The sequence below is a fragment of the Geotrypetes seraphini genome, chromosome 9 (assembly GCF_902459505.1).
Source record: "Geotrypetes seraphini chromosome 9, aGeoSer1.1, whole genome shotgun sequence".
NCBI classification, from domain to species: Eukaryota; Metazoa; Chordata; class Amphibia; order Gymnophiona; family Dermophiidae; genus Geotrypetes; species Geotrypetes seraphini.
This window is the reverse complement of record NC_047092.1, coordinates 84,487,016-84,510,512: the sequence shown is the minus strand read 5'-3', so window position 1 is coordinate 84,510,512 and position 23,497 is coordinate 84,487,016. Positions and strand designations below refer to the sequence as shown.

The following is a 23,497-nucleotide window of genomic DNA, read 5'->3' as shown; positions in this document are numbered from 1 at the left end:
TCCAGGGAAAAGAGACCCAGTTTCTCCAATCTCCCCGTGTATGAAAGGTTTTCCATCCCCTTTATCAGATGCGTTGCTCTCCTCTGAACCTGTGATGATATGCCAATGGGTCTCACTTCTAAGAACCTAATATATATGCAGTACTAAGTATTTCCTGGACATCCTCAAATGTTCTCACTCAAGACTGTTAACATAGTGATGAAGTTGGAGATAAACATAATAATTAGCAGGGAGTAAGTGTTCTGTAACTCCTGAAAAGGTTTTAATTCGCCATCATCTGATAATACTTGATATACTGTAAGTAATAAATTCCTTGGACTCTCCCACGCCGAAACACTGGCAACTTTGTACCTGGTATAAAATCAGGATTGTGCTCTATAGAAAAAAAGGGTATAGTCTCCACCGAGAGGAAGTGCCTTCTACATAACACACCACATCAACCCTACTGCTAGCAGGAGAATGTAATCTTTTAAGAGAAGTGGGGTTCCAGCTAACATGCTCCTTGTTTTCAGAAGAGTAACGGAAAAGTCAATGGTTCCTCTATACCAGTCATGAATATGTCGTATGGTACAGGCCACTGTAAGATATAAAATATTCAGCAATCCCAAACCTCCTTGTGGCTGAAGAGTCTGAAAGTAATTTGTAGGCTTGTGCGCTTACCATGCCACAAGTAACCTGTTGATGCGTATAAGTAGAAACAGTGTGGGGGAAAGGATTTGGACTATACCTGGTGAATTTTTTCCTGACACCAGATTGGTTTTATAGCCCCTGAAACTTAGTTAAGTTGGGTTCTGTGTTTTATCCCTCCTGCAACAGTTTTTAATTAAAGGTGTTTAGATCAACTTTTGTGGTTCAGTCTGCCATTTATTTCTTGCAGCACCTGAACTACATATTTCCAGCCAGCTTCATATTAAAAAGACTGATGTGCCACATCAAGGACACAAGGAACGCCTGCCAAACTCATAGTTTCTGCTCCATGTCAACAAGTAAAGGTCGCACAGTACCATGATAAAAAAGTGATAGATCCTGTGGAATAAAAATTCTGAGATACTTTAATTTTTCCTCTGCCCAAGAAAGAGGAAATGCACCCTCTCAGCAATCCCACACCCTTGACAGCACCAGCATGGCTATAGATTTAACTAAATTTAGTTTAATACCTAAATCCCCATAAACTTGTATCATCTGTAATATAGCACCCCCGAGATCTCATCCAAGGTTTGTAATTTATGAAGTTTAGGCTCCAAAGATAGCACAAAGAGTAAAGGGGATAAAGGACAGCCCTGCCTGGTGCTATAAGAAAAGGGAAAGCCACTGTGCACACTCCATTCACCAGCACAGAAGCCTGTGGTTCCACATATAGAGCAATTATAGCTGTCAAAAACTACCCTCCCCCACCAACCCCCATGCCCAAATGTGTTAGAGTTTGAAAAAGAAAAGGGCACTGGACTCTATTGACTGCTTTCTCCATGTCCAAAATGGGCAGCAGAAAAGGCTTTCCAAACCTCTGACACTGAGTCATGGCCAAAAGCAGCCTTTGAACATTAACCACCAACTTCCTGCCCCACACAAATCCCACTTAGTTCTCCCTTACCAAATCAGGCAAAAATCCTGCAAGCCGCTCTGGTAAGATTCTGCACAGAATCTTAATATCTACATTTATAAGGAAAATTGGTCAAAAGGCTTCCGGGACATCCTCAGGCCTATCCGACTTTGGAAGCAAACTAATCAGGGCTATATTCTCATGCAGGAGGAAATGGGCAGTGTCCGCTATCAGAAGGTCCACCAACTGTGTTTGAAGCAACTTATAAAATTCCCCTGAAAAAACATCAGGCCCCAGAGATGAGTATAATTTAATAACCCTTATATCAAGTTGCACTGTTTTGGCCTTCTTCAGAGACAGAAGAAGTAGACAGAGATTTAATAGAAGATATTCAAAATATAGCTGTAAAAGGTGATTTTAATATATCAGATGTTGATTGGGGTATCCCTATTGTGGGATCTCCTAGAAGTAAAGAGATCACTAGATTTTCTACAAGGAGAACTGTTCCAGCAATTGGTAATGGTATCCATGCTGGATGGTGCCATACTGTACTTAGTGCTTTCAAATGGGGAAAGTATTTCTGATGTTAAGGTGGGTGATCATCTGTGATCACCACATGGTATGGTTTAATATTTCAACTTTGTTGAAATGGGGGATTGTGTCAAGGATTTGTTGTCTGGATGGTAACATCAGGAAGAAGTAGGAAATCAGTGGGCAAAACGGAAAGGAGCTATTGCAATGGTAACAAACTATTTTGTAAGGAAAATAAGTAAAAGAAAGAGGAAAAGAAGGCTGCTTTGATTCTCAAAAGTAGTAGCTGAAATGTAAGGAAAAAGAAGTTAACATTCATAAACTACAAAAAATCTCAGAAAAAGTTAAGACAGGCTAGTCAAGAAGTCAGGAAAGCAAAGATACAAATGGAAAGAAAAACAGCCAACTTGGTAAAACAGGGAGACAAGACATTTTTTAGATATGTTAGTGTTAGGAGAAAGTGCAAAAGTTTCATTGTGAGACTCAAAGATGATGGGGAGTAATATTTAGCTGATAAAGATAAGGCTGACTTTCTTAACAAAAATGTCTGTTTTGTGTTCACAGCTAAAGCGCCAGGTGCAAGACCACAGAAGACAAACTCAAATAGGGATGGAGGTGTGGTAGACCCTGAATGATTTTCAGAGGACTGTGTCCGTGAGGAGCAAACTAAACTAAAGCTAGACAATGCAATGGGGTTGGATGGAGTGTATCCGAGGGTACTGAAGGAACTTAAGGAAGTTCTGGCAGCTCTGCTTGCTGACCTTTTTGATGCTTTTCTAGAGTTGGGAATGGTACCAGAAGACTAGAGAAGGGCAGATGTGGTCCCTCTCCACCAAAGTGGAAGTAAGGAAGAGGTAGGGAACTACGTACAGTCCAGTAAGTTTAACTTCTCTAGTAAGTAAATTAATGGAAACACTTTTTAAAAACAGAGAATAATGAAGTTTCTGTAATCTAATGTATTACAGGACCCAAGGCAACATGAATTCCCTAAAGGTAGGTCTTGTCAAATATATCTAACCTACTTCTTTGGGTGACCAGAAAATTAGATAGTTTATTTATTAGACACCTATGTGGAACACTGTCAAAGGCTTTGCTAATATCTAAAAACACCACATCTAGTGTTCTCCCTCCGAGTGCCCTTGGTATGGGTCCCAAACTTATGGACTGGGTCAGGAGCTGGTTAAGTGGAAGGTGACAGAGGGTAATGGTCAATGGAGCTCACTCTGAGGAAAGGGATGTTACCAGTGGTGTGCCTCAAGGTTTGGCTCTTGGGCCTATTTTTTAAATATTTTTGTATGTGATTTTGCTAAAGGGCTGTCTCATGAGATTTGTTTCTTTGCAAATGATACCAAAATCTGCAATAGAGTAGACACCCCTGATGGTGTGGATAACATGTGAAAGGACCTAATGAAGCTTGAGTAATGGCCCAAAATTTGGCAGCTAAGATTTAGTGCTAAGAAATGCAAGGCCATACATTTGGGCTACAAAACCCTGAAGGAACAGTACAAGTTAGGGAGTGAAGAACTTTTGTGCATGAAAGAGAAGCGGGACTTGGGTGTGATAGTATGTGATGATTTTAAGGTAGCCAAACAGGTTGAAAAGTTGATGGTGAAAGCTAGAACATAAGAACATAAGAAGTTGCCTCCGCTGAGGCAGACCAGAGGTCCATCTCGCCCAGTGGTCCGCTCCCGCGGCGGCCCATCAGGCCTATTACCTGAGCAGTGGTCCCTAACTATTTCTATAACCTACCTCTACTCCTATCCCTATAACCTACCTCTACTCCTATCTGTACCCCTCAATCCCTTTGTCCTCTAGGAACCTATCCAAACCTTCTTTGAAGCTCTGTAACGTGCTCCTGCCTACCACAGCCTCCGGAAGCGCATTCCATGTATCCACCACCCTCTGGGTGAAAAAGAACTTCCTAGTGTTTGTTCTAAACCTGTCCCCTAGAAGGATGCTTTGGTTCATAGGTAGAGAAATGGCCAGTTGGGAAAAGGAGGTAATGATATCCCCGTATAAGACTCTGGTGAGACTACATTTAGAATATTGTGTACAGTTCTGGAGACCACGCCTTCAAAAAGATGGAGTTGGTCCAGAGGATGGTCACTAAAATGGTTGGTGGTCTTTGTCATAAGGTATACAGGGAGAGACTTAAAGATCTCAATATGTATACTTTGAAGGAAAGGCAGGAGAGGGGAAATGTGATAGAAATTTTTAATATCTACGTGATATAAATGTGCATGAGATGAATCTCTTTCAATTGAAAGGAAACTCTGGAATGAGGGAGCATAGGATGAAGGTGAATGCAACTTCAGAAAATATTTTTCATGGAAAGGGTAGTGAATGCTTGGAACAGCCGCCCGGTGAAGGTGGTAGAGATAAAAAGTGTATCTGAATTCAAGAAGGCTTGGGATAAGTAAGTTAGATCTCAAGGGAGAAGAGGGCATAGTAGATGGCATGGTTAGGTTAACTAGATATGCTATATGGTCTTTATCTGTCTTCATTTTTTTATGTTTCTATGTGCCTCCTGCAAAAGAACAGGCAAACCCAAGGACCACAGATAGTGGGAGATAAGTATCTCCTCCTGAGAAGTCTAACCAGTAGCAGCATACATTTCTTTAAAGTATGTGGTACGAGCCTTCAAAATATCCTCCACTCTGGTGAGCATAGTGCCATTAGGGGTTTTTAAGGAAGTAATATAATGAGTCTCACCCCAAGATTTGGTGATTTGTGCCAAAAGATTCCCACATTTATTACCACATTTAAACAACTTATACAGTGGTGCCTCACACAACGAACTTAATTGGTTCCAGGAGCAAGTTTGTTATGCGAAAAGTTCGTTATGTGAAACGCGTTTTCCCATAACAATACATGTTAAAAAAAATAATTCGTTCTGTAGCATAAAATATGCTAAGATGACATAAAAAAAGATAAATTTTTTGTTATTATTTTTATTTAGATACATCTAAAAACATAATTGTTTTTTAAAACAACACACATTTTTTAAATTTAAAGACAGACTAAGTAGAGTCTACCGAATCTTGCACATCTTCATCCATTTTCTGCTTTTTGGCCGATGGTTTCATGAAAAAACCTGTCCAAAGTCGTTTGTTTTTCTCTTTTCTCCAACATCTGCCGGAAATAACGGACAAGAGTATCGGAGTAAAGATCGTTGATCCTGTTTGCTTCAGCTGAATCAGGATAGTGGGCATTGGTAAACTCCTGAACTGCTTTCCATTTGACCAGGATGTTCTTGATGTCAGCAGTTGGGATTGGTTTATTGTTTGATTGTTGCTCCTCGTCATCAGATGACGCTTCCCTTTGAGCATTGTCCTGTTGCTGGACCAGAAGTGCTTGGAGCTCTTCAGTTGTCAGCTCTTCTTCGTGTTCCTCAATAATCTCCTCTACATCCTTTTCCTCTACCTCTAATTCCAACCTTTGGGCCACTGTGATGATGTCCTTCACCACTTCTGTGTCATCAACTACTGCTTCTTCCTGGGTCCACGAAGGCACAAGCATCTTCCAAGCAGAAATTAGGGTCCTTTGTGACACTTCTTCCCAGGCCTTCTGTATAAGTCGTATTGCCATAAGGACATCAAATTTCTCCTTCCAAAACTTTCGGACAGTCATATTGTCTCCACCAAACTCGCATTCTTCAAACACCTTATTAAAGAGGGCTCTAGTGTAGAGTTTTTTAAAGTTCGCAATAACTTGCTGATCCATTGGCTGAATAATGGATGTGGTGTTTGGTGGCAAATACTGCACCTTGATAAAAGGATAATTTTCCTGCAATATTTCCTCTAGGTCTTTTGGGTGAGCAGGGGCATTGTCAAGTATCAGAAGGGCTTTGAGCGGCAGTTCTTTTTCCAGCAATAATTTCTTCACGGCAGGAGCAAAGGTTTCCAGAATCCATTCGTTGAAGATAACTTGGGTCACCCATGCTTTTTGATTGGACTTCCAATGGACGGGCAGTTTGGACTTACCGTATTTTCACGCATATAACGTGCGCGTTATACGCGTTTTTACCTACCGCGCATACCCCTCGCGCGTTATATGCGTGAGCGCGGTATACGAAAGTTTTCAAACATAGTTCCCACCCCGCCCGACGCCCGATTCACCCCCCCAGCAGGACCACTCGCACCCCCACCCCGAACGACCACTCGCACGCGCTCCCACCCGCACCCGCATCCACGATCGGAGCAAGAGGGAGCCCAAGCCCTCTTGCCCGGCCGACTCCCCGACGTCCGATACATCCCCCCCCCCCGGCAGGACCACTCGCACCCCCACCCCGAAGGACCGCCGACTTCCCGACAATATCGGGCCAGAAGGGAGCCCAAACCCTCCTGGCCACGGCGACCCCCTAACCCCACCCCGCACTACATTACGGGCAGGAGGGATCCCAGGCCCTCCTGCCCTCGACGCAAACCCCCCTCCCCCCCAACGACCGTCCCCCCCCAAGAACCTCCGACCGCCCCCCCAGCCGACCCGCGACCCCCCTGGCCGACCCCCACGACCCCCCCACCCCCCTTCCCCGTACCTTTGGAAGTTGGCCGGACAGACGGGAGCCAAACCCGCCTGTCCGGCAGGCAGCCAACAAAGGAATGAGGCCGGATTGGCCCATCCGTCCTAAAGCTCCGCCTACTGGTGGGGCCTAAGGCGCGTGGGCCAATCAGAATAGGCCCTGGAGCCTTAGGTCCCACCTGGGGGCGCGGCCTGAGGCACATGGTCGGGTTGGGCCCATGTGCCTCAGGCCGCGCCCCCAGGTGGGACCTAAGGCTCCAGGGCCTATTCTGATTGGCCCACGCGCCTTAGGCCCCACCAGTAGGCGGAGCTTTAGGACGGATGGGCCAATCCGGCCTCATTCCTTCGTTGGCTGCCTGCCGGACAGGCGGGTTTGGCTCCCGTCTGTCCGGCCAACTTCCAAAGGTACGGGGAAGGGGGGTGGGGGGGTCGTGGGGGTCGCCAGGGGGGTCGCGGGTCGGCTGGGGGAGCGGTCGGAGGTTCTTGGGGGGGGGCGGTCGTTGGGGGGGAGGGGGGTTTGCGTCGAGGGCAGGAGGGCCTGGGATCCCTCCTGCCCGTAATGTAGTGCGGGGTGGGGTTAGGGGGTCGCCGTGGCCAGGAGGGTTTGGGCTCCCTTCTGGCCCAACTACCAAAGGTACGGGGAAGGGGGGTGGGGGGGTCGTGGGGGTCGCCAGGGGGGGTCGCGGGTCGGCTGGGGGAGCGGTCGGAGGTTCTTGGGGGGGGCGGTCGTTGGGGGGGAGGGGGGTTTGCGTCGAGGGCAGGAGGGCCTGGGATCCCTCCTGCCCGTAATGTAGTGCGGGGTGGGGGTAGGGGGTCGCCATGGCCAGGAGGGTTTGGGCTCCCTCCTGGTCCGATATTGTCGGGGAGTCGGCGGTCCTTCGGGGTGGGGGTGCGAATGGTCCTGCCGGGGGGGGGGATGAATCGGACGTCGGGGGGGGGTGAACGGAGAGTCGGGACAGCGCACGGAGAGGCGGGGCAGTGCACGGAAGTCAGGGGGGTGAACGGAGAGTCGGGACAGCGCACGGAAAGTCAGGGCAGTGCACGGAAGTCAGGGGGGGGTGAACGGAGAGTCGGGACAGCGCACGGAGAGGCGGGGCAGTGCACGGAAGTCAGGGGGGGTGAACGGAGAGTCGGGACAGCGCACGGAAGTCAGGGGGGTGAACGGAGAGTCGGGCAGCATGCGCGGTATAATCGTGAGCGCGTTATACCAAAGTTTTTGTGCTTATCATCGTGATTTCTGCGCGCTATACACGTGTGCGCGTTTTATACGGGTGCGTGTTATTTGCGTGAAAATACGGTAATAACGTTATTTTTCTTGAAAATTCTTGGATTTTCAGAGTGATAAACCAATAGAGGTTTGATCTTGAGGTCTCCGCTAGCATTAGACGAAAACATAAGGGTAAGTCTGTCCTTCATGGCTTTGTGTCCTGGCAATTTCTTCTCCTCTTTTGTAATGAAGGTTCTGCTCGGCATTCTTTTCCAGAAAAGACCCGTTTCATCGGCATTGAACACTTGTTGTGGGCAGTATCCTTCATCCTTCATACATTTTTGAAAGTTAATAGAGAACTTTTCTGCTTCTTTCTTGTCAGCACTGCCAGCCTCACCATGCATAGTAACGCTGTGGATTCCACACCTTTTCTTAAATCTAAAAAACCACCCCCTGCTGGCTTTGAATTCTTCTTCATTAGCTTGATTGCTGCTACTTCCAGGGACGTTTTTCTTTAGATCGTCATAAATTCTCTTGGCTTTGTGACAGATAATATCTTGGGTTGTTACGTCACCTTTCACCTGCCTGTCCTTAATCCAAATTGCTAATAGCCTCTCCATTTCCTCGTGGATTGAAGACCTATGTTTTTCATGAAATAGTTTTGATACTCCTTTGGCTACTTTGGCTGATTTTATTGCATCCTTATTTGTCAAAATGGTGAAAATGGTGGTTTTGCTGAGGCCAAACTCTTTGACGAGGTCACACTGTTTTACCCCACATTCACTCCTTCTAATTATTTTCCGTTTAATTTCAACAGAAATCACCTTCCTGCTTTTTTTAGAAGCCATGATATACTGTATAAACAATAATTTTACAGTGAGAGAGGGCAGAGTCTCAGCGGCAAAAACTGGGACTTAACTGTTCATTTATTTTTTTTTTCTAGCATCGGGGAAGCGGCGAGAGTAGCTCCGCCCCCCCCCAACGCATCAGCAGTAGGCGCCGGGCCCCTGCGAGCCGACGGTCCGCCACTGCACAGGGAGCCAGGCGGAGAGAGGGCAGTTAAGCGCACGTGCCATGCACTCTAAACGTGCCATGCACTCTAAACATATGGGTAGGGTCACCAGATTTTCCAGAAGGAAAATCCGGACCCATGGCCCCACCCCCGCCCCCATAATGCCGCTTGAAAGGACAGCAGATGTTGAAATCTTAAATTGACAACCTTTAGCAGATGGAAAAGAGAATAATGCATGTGATTTCCTGGAATGCTTAGAGCTATTGATTGTAAACGATTCAAAGAGATAAGAGATGACAATAAAAGTTGGGATCTGGAGGATCTGGAGCATAAACCACCACTAAAATCAGTTCTCTTTCCTGAAGATGTATGTTCAAAATGCATAGTGGCCTTTTGTGCTTTCAATCAGTTGCTCTATTTTGCAATGTAAACCCTTAAGCACTAATACCACCTCTCCCCCTTGCACCCATTTGAAGCAGAATAACAAGCATCCCCAACCCACAGTCTCTGTAACTTCAGTGTTTCAGCCAGTGTTCTAGCAAACAGGCAATATCCACCCTGTGTTTCTTAAGAGCTGCTAAGATTTTACTTTGTTTTATAGGGAAGGTAGTACCACCCATATTCCAAGATACAAGGGGCTGGATTCTCTAACCAGCGCTGCTGTCAGCGGCTGCCTTAAAAGCAACCGCTAATCACTTGTCAATCATGTGACAGCGCTGGTTAGAGAATCACACCTCTAGCAAAGGTAGGTGCCAGATATGTAGGCCAGGGTTTTCCAGGCCTACATTTCTGGCATCTACCTTTGATGTGAATCAAGCATTTGTAGGTACTTTACAGCATTTAACACCACTTCTGGCATTGGCTATGCCTACAGTGGTGTTAGGCACCACAAAGCGCCTATGGATTGTGATTCTGGTGCTGATTTTTTGGGTGCCAGTAATTAATTGAAAATAGTAAAAAAAAAAAAAATACTATTTAAACGGCATTTTTCACTGAGCTTGGGTGCCTACTAGTGCCTAAAAAAACAGTGCCGTTTTGAAAATCCAGGCCAAGGTACTAACAGAGAAGAGTGCTATCCACCTTGGCCTGGAGAAGACTTAGTTATGGAGGATTAAACATCCATCTTAAAGAACAAAATGCCTATCAAATATCCATTCTGGGTGCCCAGCCCCCACCCAAGGGTAATACCACTTTTGCTCAAACCTGCTTACCCCAAAGTGCATAGACACCAATACAAGCAATGATATTGGTACGAGTAAAACAGTCCCATAAAAAACATAATATAAGACCCCTCAGTAAATTAGTGAACACCATCCCCATGCAGCAGCCCACCCCCGCACACCTCTCTCCCCTATCCTCCTACCGCCCTTCCCTTACAAATATCCCTTTTAATTAAGTGTTCCAGCAACACACATGCACATAAGGGAACAGATCACTTGGTGAACAAGGAAGCTTCCCGCTTCCGAATGAAATAGCCTTGAGGCTCAGAACACTCATTGTGAATGTGGCATTGTAACCAACCTTGTTAAAGGGGGAGGGATATAACTAAATAAACCATAAACACTACCAGGGCATGCCTCTGTTAATGCTTAAAAGTACCGTATTTTCACGCATATAATGCGCGCGTTATACGCGTTTTTACCTACCGCGCATACCCCTCGCGCGTTATATGCGTGAGCGCGGTATACAAAAGTTTTTAAACATAGTTCCCACCATTGTTCCCTCTAAGCTGAGCAGGTGTCCTCCAGCTGCATTGCTACCACTAGGGGGTGGAATATTTTCAGTCGCTAAGGACAGGTATGTTCCCTGGAGTCCTGCAGAACTTGCCTGTCCCTCACAATTGAAAAATGTGACAGTAAAACAGCACCCTCTATTGGTGAGACTGTGGGAGGAGGACTCCTGCTCAGCTTAGAGGGAACACGACTTCCCACCCCGCCCGACGTCCGATTCACCCCCCCAGCAGGACCGCTCGCACGCGCTCCCACCCGCACCCGCATCCACGATCGGAGCAAGAGGGAGCCCAAGCCCTCTTGCCCGGCCGACTCCCCGACGTCCGATACATCCCCCCCCCGGCAGGACCACTCGCACCCCCACCCCGAACGACCGCTCGCACGCGCTCCCACCCGCACCCACGATCGGAGCAAGAGGGAGCCCAAGCCCTCTTGCCCGGCCGACTCCCCGACGTCCGATACATCCCCCCCGGCAGGACCACTCGCACCCCCACCCCGAAGGACCGCCGACTTCCCGACAATATCGGGCCAGAAGGGAGCCCAAACCCTCCTGGCCACGGCGACCCCCTAACCCCACCCCGCACTACATTACGGGCAGGAGAGATCCCAGGCCCTCCTGCCCTCGACGCAAACCCCCCTCCCCCCAACGACCGCCCCCCCCAAGAACCTCCGACCGCCCCCCCCCAGCCGACCCGCGACCCCCCTGGCGACCCCCACGACCCCCCACCCCCCTTCCCCGTACCTTTGGTAGTTGGCCGGACAGACGGGAGCCAAACCCGCCTGTCCGGCAGGCAGCCAACGAAGGAATGAGGCCGGATTGGCCCCATCCGTCCTAAAGCTCCGCCTACTGGTGGGGCCTAAGGCGCGTGGGCCAATCAGAATAGGCCCTGGAGCCTTAGGTCCCACCTGGGGGCGCGGCCTGAGGCACATGGGCCCAACCCGACCATGTGCCTCAGGCCGCGCCCCCAGGTGGGACCTAAGGCTCCAGGGCCTATTCTGATTGGCCCACGCACCTTAGGCCCCACCAGTAGGCGGAGCTTTAGGACGGATGGGCCAATCCGGCCTCATTCCTTCGTTGGCTGCCTGCCGGACAGGCGGGCTTGGCTCCCGTCTGTCCGGCCAACTACCAAAGGTACGGGGAAGGGGGGTGGGGGGGTCGTGGGGGGGCGGCCAGGGGGGTCACGGGGCGGCGGGGGGGGCGGTCGGAGGTTCTTGGGGGGGCGGTCGTTGGGGGGGGAGGGGGGTTTGCGTCGAGGGCAGGAGGGCCTGGGATCCCTCCTGCCCGTAATGTAGTACGGGGTGGGGTTAGGGGGTCGCCGTGGCCAGGAGGGTTTGGGCTCCCTTCTGGCCCAACTACACAAAGGTACGGGGAAGGCGGGTGGGGGTGTCGTGGGGGTCGGCCAGGGGGGTCGCGGGTCGGCTGGGGGACGGGCGGAGGTTCTTGGGGGGGGGCGGTCGTTGGGGGGAGGGGGTTTGCGTCGAGGGCAGGAGGGCCTGGGATCCCTCCTGCCCGTAATGTAGTGCGGGGTGGGGTTAGGGGGTCACCGTGGCCAGGAGGGTTTGGGCTCCCTCCTGGCCCGATATTGTTGGGGAGTCGGCGGTCCTTCGGGGTGGGGGTGCGAGTGGTCCTGCCGGGGGGGGATGTATCGGACGTCGGGGGGGGCATCAGGCTTTCAGGATGGGGACAGACCTTCAAGGGGGGACAGGACTTCAAGGGGGGACAGTGCACGGAAGTCAGGGGGGGTGAACGGAGAGTCGGGACAGCGCACGGAAGTCAGGGGGGTGAACGGAGAGTCGGGACAGCGCACGGAAAGTCAGGGCGGGCGAAAGGAGCGTCGGGCATCATGCGCAGTATACCCGTGAGCGCGGTATACAAAAGTTTTTGTACATATCATCGTGATTTCTGCGCGCTATACCCGTGTGCGCGTTTTACACGGGTGCGCGTTATTTGCGTGAAAATACGGTATACAACCACTGAAATAGCAAAATGAGTAACAACTGAAGCAAAAGACTTGCTAAGCCACAGGCCCAGCTACTGCTCCACCACCTCAGTGCAAACATAAGAACCAATGTACAATTTGAAAATAGTAATTCATGTTGCATGCTCATGCAGCCCTGATAATTTATTTACACAGCCCTGTGCCTCCTATAATGACTCAAAGGCTTTCTATTTGCTGCCTAAAAAATCAGGATCACTGGATAAGGGAATTACATTACATTACATTAGTGATTTATATTCCGCTTGGTGCCTTGTGGTTCTAAGCGGATTACAGATTAAAGGTCTGGATATCTCCAGTAGCGTTACAGTACAAAGTATCAGTTGCAATTGTTAGTCTGGTCATTTCCAGGAGAATTGTAAAGTAAAGAGAGATTATATACTAGGTTACTGTGATGAGTAATAGTACAATCGTGATGTTGTAGAGAGTTATGCAATGTTGAAGGTGTTGCTGTGGTGGTAGTGATGGTGTTCATAAGAGCATTTTCTTGTGCTTTAGAGAGTATTTTCTTGTGCTATAGTGAGGTTAAGATGCTGAGAAGTGTTTTTTGAAAAGATGAGTTTTGATTTCTTTTCGGAATACTTTAATGTCTGTTGTTTTGATCAGTAGATTGGAGATGGTAGTGTCAATCTTCGCTGCCTGTGTTGCTAAGAGGCTGTCGTATGGTTTCTTGCGTCGGGTGCCATTGAGTGGGGGGTAGTTGAATAGGCTCTGGGTTCTCCTTATTCTGGATGTTAGGTTACGGTATAGTCGGTTGTTTAGGTAGCTGGGTGCTGTTCCATGGGTTACATGGGTGCTGTTCCATGGGTAGACAGTAGAATTTGAACTGGGATCTTGCTTTTATCGGTAGCCAGTGTGAGTCTAGGTATGCGTTGGTGATGTGGTCATATTTTCCGAGGGAGTAGATGAGTCTGAAGGCCATGTACTGAACTGTCTGTAGTTGTTTTATCATATAGTTTGGGCATGATAGGTAGAGGCTGTTGCAGTAGTCTACCATACTTAGAACAAGGGATTGTACTAAAATCTTGTATTGATCTTTATTGAAGAATTTTCTTATTTTTCTTAGGTTTCGCATTGTGAAGAATGCTTTTTGGATGATTTTGTGGATTTGAGTCTGCATTGTGCAATTTCTGTCTAGTTGTATTCCCAGAATCTTAAGTGTGTTTTGCATTGGGTACTTGATTGTGTTTAGTTCAAGTTCTGTGAAGGATGGTTTTTCACCTTCTCTAGTAGTAGGAATTTGGTTTTATCCGAGTTTAGTTTCAGCTTAAAGTTTGACATCCATTTTTCTACCGTTTCCATTGTTGTTTTCAGGCGTTTTGTGGCTAAGGGGTCTTGAATGTCAAAGGGGAAGAGGATAGTAATATTGTTCGCGTAGCTGAATGAAACTGTGTTTAGGGCGTCTAGGGTTGTGCCAAGGGATGCTATGAAGAGGTTGAATAGTATGGGCGACAGCGGTGATCCTTGTGGAACTCCACATGGGTTTGACCAGGGGTCAGATAGTTGATCTTTTGACTTAACTCTATATGTTTGAGTTTTTAGGAAGCCTTGGAACCAGTTGTGAACATTTCCTGAGATTCCTATTGCGTCTAGTATTTGGAGTAGTGTGGGATGGTCTACTAGGTCGAATGCAGCAGAAAGATCGAGTTGGATGAGGAGTAGCTTGTTTCCTTTACTAAGGTGTTGTCGGACTATGTCTAGTAGAGTTACTAATAGGGTTTCTGTGCTATGGTTAGTTCTGAATCCAGATTGTGATGGATGCAGGATGTGGTGGTCTTCAAGGTAATTGGAGAGTTGTTGTGCGACAAGACCTTCTGTTAGTTTGATGTATAGTGGGATAGAGGCGATTGGTCTATAGTTTATAGGATTGTCTATCGGTCCTTTGGGATCTTTCAGGACAGGAGTAATTATGATTTTGCCTAGTTCCAGTGGGAAATGACCTTCCCTTAGTGTAGTTTGTAGCCATATTGTGAGGCTCGCTTTAAATTTAGTGGAAGCTGTGGCTAGTAAGTATGGGGGACAGTTGTTCAGGTCACATGAATATTTGCTGTATTTTTTATAAAGCCTGTCCAGGTCTGACCATTGTATCGTTGGGAAGTTTGTCCAGATCCTATCTGCTGAGATTGCTTCATCTATTGTGGGATTAATTTGTATCTCGTCTGTGTTGATTCGTGAATTGTTGAATGTGGATCTGATTGTGATGATTTTGTGTTTGAAATATTCCGCTAATTGGGTAGCTGTTGGAGAATGGTTTCCTTGGGTGGCGAGGAAAGGTTTGGTGTCAGTGAGATTTCTTACGATGTCAAACAGTTTTCTTGTGTCTGGTTTTTCGATGCCGATGAGTTTGGAATAGTAGTTTATTCGTTTTTCCTTCAGTATGGTTTTGTATTGTTTGATTTGGATTTTCCATTCAGTTTTGGTGTGAATTTGTTTTTGTTTATTCCATGACCTTTCTAATTGTCTGCATTTCCTTTTTAATTGTAAGAGTACTTCATCAAACCATTTGTTTGATGGTCTGTCTATTTTAGTTTTTTATTGGAGCTAGTTCATTTAGTGTAGATTCACTGAGAGTACGCCAACTGTTTATGAAGTTTTTGGGGTTGTTGGGATCTATTTTGGGATCCACTGTGTTCCAGAATGTGGTAGGTTCAATTCTCTGTCTGATCTTGATGTGTGTTTTCTTTGGGATGGGTTTGTTGTTGCTTTGAGCCCAGTTGATAGTGAATGTGTATTTGTAATGGTCTGACCAGAGGGTAGGGTGCCAGGAACCGTTTGAGATGTGGATATTTTGTGTGTTATGATTTGGAAATGAGTAAGCTGCTATATCAAGTTGGTGTCCTTTTTCGTGTGTGGGTTCTGGGTTGAGAATTTGGTAGGATAAGGCGTTGAGGTATGAGAGTAAGTCCTCAACTTGTTTGGAGGATTGATCTTCTAAGTGGAGATTTATGTCTCCGAGTATTAGGTTATGTGTAGAGGAGAGAGAGTTCTGAAAGATGAATTCTTCAAGTTCTTGTTTAGAGGTATTCCATTTCCTTGGTGTGATGTAGCAAAGAAGACAGTTCAGATTTCCTGTGTGTGAGTTATCAGAAATTTGGCAAGCTAGCAGATCTAGATGTGGGGTGGTGTACTTGGTTAGGACTTCAATGTTTAGATTGTTTTTTATTATGATTGCTAGACCTCCTCCTCTTCTGTTTTCTCGACATACTAGCTCTAGTTTATATCCATTTGGGCAGAATTCGGTAATGCTTGGATCTGAATCTGAGGTGAGCCACGTTTCGGTTAGGAAGAGGCAGCCTATATTGTCTTTGATCAGCCAGTCCTTGATTAATTCGGCCTTTGGGCTGATGGATCTAATGTTCATATATGCACAGGATATTGCAGTGAATTTTGTGTTGGAGGTAATGGTTGTGTTAGTGGTGGTTCTTGGTGAAGTTTGGTGATTTTGTGTGCTTGTGTTGGGCTTTGGTGGTGGTCTGTTTCCCCAGGTAGTGGGAATGCTAGCTTGGCTGGATATTGGGCATGGAGTTAGCATTCTAGGGGTATGAAGTTTCCTGGTATGTTGCACATGTCTGTGTGTTGTTGTTAGGATAGGGATGGTGTGTGATTGGTAACCTGCAGTTTTCCATTTTACTATGAATGTGGCAATTAGTATGAGGACCAGGATGAGTTTGGGAGTACGCGTTGCCATTTTTGTGGATTCAGCGTTTTAATATGCAGTTTGCATTGAGCGTGTGAGTGGAGGTATGGGTTGAATTTAGAGTTTTGGGTGATTGCTTCACTCACCACTTTGTTGTAATTGTTGTTGGTGAGGTTTGGCCAGGGTCTTTGGTGCCCGGGTTTTGAGCGCTTCTGGGTTTCTTGCTGCTTCCTGCAGGCGATTCAATATAAATCAAATTTTGCATTCATATGAAACATTGCAGAGAGGTAAAAAAATGTCTGCGCCTCTCCAAAAGAGCTGGTGAATAATCCTGGAATATACATACTAGTTCCCCATCATATTTTAAATAGTTTTGTTTCTCCTTGCATATTTGCAACAATTCTTCCTTATGAGCATAATTATGAATTTACACAATGACCACTCGAGGACAAGGTTTCCTATCTCACATGTGGCCTAAGTGGTGCACATGCTCAAGATACAAGGGCCCCTTATTTAATAAGGAAGGAATTTCCTTCGAGATTCAACTTTCCAGAATACGAGGCAGCCTCTTCTCATGAATCATCTTAGGTAAGCCCACAAAACACATATTATTGTGCTGTTAGCATTTTTCAACATAGAAACATAGAAATAGACGGCAGATAAGGGCCACGGCCCATCTAGTCTGCCCACCCTAATGACCTTCCCCATAGAAACATAGAAATAGACGGCAGATAAGGGCCACGGCCCATCTACCGTATTTTCACGCAAATAACACGCACCCGTGTAAAACGCACACACGGGTATAGCGCGCAGAAATCACGATGATATGTACAAAAACTTTTGTATACCGCGCTCACGGGTATACCGCGCATGATGCCCGACGCTCCTTTCGCCCGCCCTGACTTTCCGTGCGCTGTCCCGACTCTCCGTTCACCCCCCCTGACTTCCGTGCACTGCCCTGACTTTCCGTGCGCTGTCCTGACTCTCCGTTCACCCCCCCTGACTTTCCGTGCGCTGTCCCGACTCTCCGTTCACCCCCCCTGACTTCCGTGCACTGCCCTGACTTTCCGTGCGCTGTCCCGACTCTCCGTTCACCCCCCCTGACTTCCGTGCACTGCCCTGACTTTCCGTGCGCTGTCCCGACTCTCCGTTCACCCCCCCTGACTTCCGTGCACTGCCCTGACTTTCCGTGCGCTGTCCCGACTCTCCGTTCACCCCCCCTGACTTCCGTGCACTGCCCTGACTTTCCGTGCGCTGTCCCGACTCCCCGTTCACCCCCCCTGACTTCCGTGCACTGCCCTGACTTTCCGTGCGCTGTCCCGACTCTCCGTTCACCCCCCCCGACTTTCCGTGCACTGTCCCCCCTTGAAGTCCTGTCCCCCCTTGAAGGTCTGTCCCCATCCTGAAAGCCTAATGCCCCCCCCCGACGTCCGATACATCCCCCCCCCCGGCAGGACCACTCGCACCCCCCCCCCGAAGGACCGCCGACTCCCCAACAATATCGGGCCAGGAGGGAGCCCAAACCCTCCTGGCCACGGCGACCCCCTAACCCCACCCCGCACTACATTACGGGCAGGAGGGATCCCAGGCCCTCCTGCCCTCGACGCAAACCCCCTCCCCCCAACGACCGCCCCCCCCAAGAACCTCCGCCCATCCCCCAGCCGACCCGCGACCCCCCTGGCCGACCCCCACGACACCCCCACCCGCCTTCCCCGTACCTTTGTGTAGTTGGGCCAGAAGGGAGCCCAAACCCTCCTGGCCACGGCGACCCCCTAACCCCACCCCGCACTACATTACGGGCAGGAGGGATCCCAGGCCCTCCTGCCCTCGACGCAAACCCCCCTCCCCCCCAACGACCGCCCCCCCCAAGAACCTCCGACCGCCCCCCCAGCCGACCCGCGACCCCCCTGGCCGACCCCCCCACCCCCCTTCCCCGTACCTTTGGTAGTTGGCCGGACAGACGGGAGCCAAACCCGCCTGTCCGGCAGGCAGCCAACGAAGGAATGAGGCCGGATTGGCCCATCCATCCTAAAGCTCCGCCTACTGGTGGGGCCTAAGGCACGTGGGCCAATCAGAATAGGCCCTGGAGCCTTAGGTCCCACCTGGGGGCGCGGCCTGAGGCACATGGTCGGGTTGGGCCCATGTGCCTCAGGCCGCGCCCCCAGGTGGGACCTAAGGCTCCAGGGCCTATTCTGATTGGCCCACGCGCCTTAGGCCCCACCAGTAGGCGGAGCTTTAGGACGGATGGGCCAATCCGGCCTCATTCCTTCGTTGGCTGCCTGCCGGACAGGCGGGTTTGGCTCCCGTCTGTCCGGCCAACTACCAAAGGTACGGGGAAGGGGGTGGGGGGTCGTGGGGGTCGCCAGGGGGGTCGTGGGTCGGCTGGGGGGGCGGTCGGAGGTTCTTGGGGGGGGCGGTCGTTGGGGGGAGGGGTGTTTGCGTCGAGGGCAGGAGGGCCTGGGATCTCTCCTGCCCGTAATGTAGTGCGGGGTGGGGTTAGGGGGTCGCCGTGGCCAGGAGGGTTTGGGCTCCCTTCTGGCCCGATATTGTCGGGAAGTCGGCGGTCCTTCGGGGTGGGGGTGCGAGTGGTCCTGCCGGGGGGGGATGTATCGGACGTCGGGGAGTCGGCCGGGCAAGAGGGCTTGGGCTCCCTCTTGCTCCGATCGTGGATGCGGGTGCGGGTGGGAGCGCGTGCGAGCGGTCGTTCGGGGTGGGGGTGCGAGCGGTCCTGCTGGGGGGGTGAATCGGGCGGGGTGGGAACTATGTTTAAAAACTTTTGTATACCGCGCTCACGCATATAACGCGCGAGGGGTATGCGCGGTAGGTAAAAACGCGTATAACGCGTGCGTTATATGCGTGAAAATACGGTAGTCTGCCCACCCTAAACATCGTCTAATTTCATAGCCTTTTCTTTAATTTGGGCCTGAAAAGTGCTCAGCTTCATGCACATGATTGTGGTTGAGTCTTCTATGGAAGAAACGCACTGCTCCAACTCACCAGTCCAGTGCATGGTCTCTGTAAGCAAGGACTCCACATTAGAAATCTGCACTGAAAGCTGTTTGAACACGCTACTCCATTGCCTTTGTCATAATCTTAGTAAGCTGTGCTAATTGAAGGGCAGAGAATACAGAGCAGCCAGTGTGTTTACTTCCTCCATCCTGTCATCTCTATAGCAGGGTTTATATTTATCTTTTTTAGATGATTTGTCATTCCATCTCTGAACTTGTCCATATACTAAGCAGAAGTTCTGTGCAGGTTATAGACAGCCAGATCAGCAATTATAAACAAAATAAAGTATGAGAGCAGGGGGCTCTCAGAGCAGCTCAGCCACACATCTAAGCTGTTCAAAGCATCACGTGATCTCCCAAAAATTATAATTTATAAAACTGAGTAAAGATGTCCAGATGTCCAGTCAATATTAGTGAAGTGAGGAGTAAAAGGTGCTGGAGGATATTCTTATTAGTGTCCCAAATAAGGAGATTGAAGATTATCTAATAAATGGATTTTCTATAACCAGTATGAACTGAATATTACCAGGTTATGAATATTACTAGAGAAAAGAAAAAGAAAGAAAAAGGATGCCACCTTAATATTCAAATGTGTTTTTCTTCTACAAAGTAGGCCTCTAATTAAGAAAGGAATCACAAGATTGTAAATAATGATGCAACTTCTTCTTTTACCCAGATGCTGATAGGGGCACAGAGAGTCAGCAATGTGGGATAAGTTGGAAGATCTAGTGAACAGGTCCCGGATGTGTAATTTAAGGATCAGGGGGGTTCCGGAAAAACATGCTTATTTGGATGCCCGCTGAACGGCTTTGGCCATTTGTACGGATATCCTCACTAGTGCTAAGGCAGGTGAAGGAAGGTACTGGAACTTGAAATAGAATGAGCACATAGGGCTCTGGGGTGTACTAACTCCAAATTGCCTCGTGACATTATTTTGTGTCTGGGCAGCTTTCGGATGAAGGAGGAAATTTTTCATGCAGCGCGAAATTAAAGGGATTACAGATGGAATAATTTGCGAGTGGACATTTATCAGGATTTAGCGGCTGCTATCTTGCAAAAAAGGAAGGATATGCAAGAGGTGACCACCTATCTTCGCAGAGAGGGTATTAAATATAGATGGCTTTTTCCATTCGCCTTGGCTCTGACAGTAGGGAACACGACTAGGCGGGTTTGAACAGTAGTGGAAGCTTGGTCAGAGTTACAAAAATTAGGTGCACCTAATCTCCTGGAGAGAGAACAGGTTGGTGATCGAGGAAAGTTACTCATTTCTGTTGGGGGGCCAACAAACCTAAATTAAAGTTGATACATTTGCTGGGGAATTGGAATAAAGGGGGGTTAGTTTTACCGGATATGCGGATTTATAATTATGCGTGTCTGCTTCGTCATTTGGGAGATTGGATTAATGTAACAAGTATTTACACTCCTCTTCGGATGGAACGGGAGTTTTTTGCTCCTTGTGATGTGTTTGCATTATTACATAGTGCCCGGAAGGCACTGCCTTCTCGTTCAAGTTTATTATTTAACACATTACAGGTGGCATGGCGTTGGCTTGCGCGACTCATGGGAGGGAATCCGATGGTTACTGATCTTTTGCCTTTGCAGGGTAATCCGGCCTTTCTTCCGGGACGAGACTCTAGAGAGTATAGGTTATGGGGAGTGAGAGGAGTTAAAAGTTTAGAACATATATTAGGGGATGAAGGAAAGATGTTGACCCATGCAGAATTATTAGCTAAGTTGGGGGAGACCTGGGGAGCGCAGTTTGCCTGTTTTCAAGTGGAACACTATGTAAGATCCCTTGACAGAGCACAATTGAGTTTGCATTGGGGGGCTAAAATGCAAGAGCTGTTTACTCGGGAGGAGGGGTTGTCTCTTTCAGTGTCAAGCATTCATGCTAGCTTACAAAAATTACAACCAGATAAGGACTACCAAAATATTCGGGATAAATGGGGGAGAGAATTACAGCTTAATTTGGGACATTGGGATGTTGCCCGTTCTTTAAGGGCTACACCTGGGGTGACACAAAGTACATGGTAACATTATAAGAACATAAGAAACGCCCTCACCGGATCAGACCGAGGTCCATCTAGTCCGTTGATCCGCACACGCGGTGGCCCATTTAGGTACTCCTTTTTGGAGACCCGAATTTCCCGTATCCCTCAATATGATTTGCAAGAAGGTATGCATCCAACTTGCGCTTGAAACCCAAAACAGTAGTCTCCGCCACAACCTCCTCCGGAAGAGCATTCCAAGCGCCCACCACTCGTTGTGCGAAACAGAACTTCCCGACATTTGTCTTGAACCTGCTGCCACTCAGTTTCAGGCTATGACCTCTTGTCCGTTTCACATCCGAAAATGTTAGTAATGCTGTTTTCTGGTCTATTTTATCAAATCCTTTTAATATTTTAAAAGTCTCAATCAAATCCCCTCTCAGTCTTCTCTTCTCGAGGGTGAACAGCCCCAGCTTTCGGAGTCGTTCTTTGTAGCACAAATTTTCCATACCTTTGACTAGTTTCGTGGCTCGCCTCTGCACCCTCTCCAGCAGAGTTATATCCTTCTTAAGGTATGGAGACCAGTGTTATACACAGTATTCCAAATGCGGTCTGACCATTGCTCTGTAAAGTGGCATTATGACTTTTCCCGATCTACTCGTGATCCCCTTCTTAATCATGCCTAACATCCTGTTTGCTTTCTTCGCCGCCGCTGCGCATTGAGCCGAAGGCTTTAGGGTTCTGTCAATCAGTACCCCCAAATCCCTTTCCTGTTCGCATTTAGCTAATATCACCCCCAACATCCTATACTCATGTTCTTTGTTTTTCCTTCCTAGATGCATCACCTTGCATTTGTCTATGTTAAAATTCATCTGCCACTTTGTCGCCCACATTTCCAGCTGGTTCAGATCCTTCTGAAGATCCTCGCAATCACTTAGAGAGCCAACCGCCCGACATAGTTTTGTATCATCTGCAAACTTTATTATATCGCATGTTGTTTCCTCTTCTAGGTCATTTATGAAAATGTTGAACAAGATAGGCCCGAGAACCGAGCCCTGGGGTACGCCGCTAGTTACTCTCTCCCATTCCGAGAATTTCCCATTTATGTTAACCCTCTGCATTCTGTTCTCTAGCCATTTACCGATCCATCTGTGGACTTCATCTCCTATTCCATGGTTTAATAGTTTTCTCATAAGCCTTGCATGAGGGACCTTGTCAAATGCTTTCTGGAAGTCGAAGTAAATTATGTCCACTGGATTACCACTATCAATTTGTTTGTTCACCTTCTCAAAGAATTGAAGTAGATTTGTCAAACATGACTTCCCTTTTCTGAAGCCGTGTTGACTAGCCCTAATTAGGTTGTGCTCTTCCAAGTGTTGTACAATGTTGTCTTTAATTAGTGCTTCAATTATTTTCCCAGGAACCGATGTGAGGCTCACAGGTCTGTAGTTTCCTGGTTCACCTCTTGATCCTTTTTTGAAAATTGGAATGACATTTGCTATCCTCCAGTCGTCTGGTATTTGCCCAGTTCTAATTGACATGTTAGCTACGGTTTGTAATAGTTCGCCAATTTCTACCTTAAGTTCCTTTAATACTCTCGGGTGAATTCCATCCGGTCCAGGAGATTTGTCACTTTTCAGTTTGCCAAATCTGAAAGTATATCATGTCCAACTCCACATTTACTGTTGCGAGGCTTTTCTCTATGCCTCCCGTGAATATCTTCCCTGTGTCTGGCATTGTTGAAGTGTCCTCATTTGTGAAGACAGAGGCAAAGAATGAATTTAACCTATCGGCAACTTGTTTGTCTTCTTTAATTGACCCTTTCCTTCCTTGATCGTCGAGAGGGCCCACTGCCTCTCTTGCTGGTCTCTTTCCTTTTATATACCTAAAAAAGGGCTTGAAGTTTTTGGCCTCTTGCGCTATCTTTTCTTCATATACTTTTTTGGCTTCTCTTACCACTTTATGACACTTTTTCTGGTCGATTTTGTGACAGTTCCAGGCCTCTATTGTTTTTTCCCGTTTCCATTTTTTAAACGAGTTCCTCTTTTCCCTCACTGCATCCTTAATAACATTACGTGCCTATTATACTCGTACACAGTTGTTCTATAGTGGAGGTTTTCCTACACCATTATGTCATAAATGTGGGGTGGGGGGTCATACTTTGGGACATGCTTTTTGGTTTTGTCCCATTATTCAGCATTTTTGGAAGTGAATAATATCTTATATGTCTGAGTTAATTGGAAGATCTTTGCGCTATTCTCCATCCCATTTTATTTTGGATTTGTCAGAAGCTTTTGGTCATTTCCCTAAGGGGCATAGGGCGCTG

The 23,497-nt window shown here is 47.8% G+C and overlaps 2 protein-coding genes across 4 annotated transcripts in view; one reads left to right on the top strand and one right to left on the bottom strand.

Annotated features, from left to right (window-relative positions):
- The window catches only part of CHRM2 (cholinergic receptor muscarinic 2), a 299,422-nt gene that overhangs the window by 20,374 nt on the left and 255,551 nt on the right, over nt 1–23,497 (top strand). The window lies entirely within an intron of this gene.
- LOC117366417 (tigger transposable element-derived protein 1-like) lies at nt 5,123–8,203 on the bottom strand. The gene is made up of 2 exons (XM_033957758.1): nt 7,889–8,203; nt 5,123–6,025 (listed from the first exon to the last, which is right to left on the bottom strand). The coding sequence occupies exons 1-2, from the start codon at nt 8,201–8,203 to the stop codon at nt 5,123–5,125; spliced, it is 1,218 nt and encodes a 405-aa protein (XP_033813649.1).

Coding starts and splice junctions, on each gene's coding strand:
- LOC117366417 (XM_033957758.1), bottom strand. CDS start 8,203: ATGCATGGTGAGGCTGGCAGTGCTGACAAGAAAGAAGCAGAAAAGTTC. Junction 6,026..7,888: donor AGAAAAATAACGTTATTACC/GTATTTTCACGC, acceptor GTCCATTGGAAG/TCCAATCAAAAAGCATGGGT.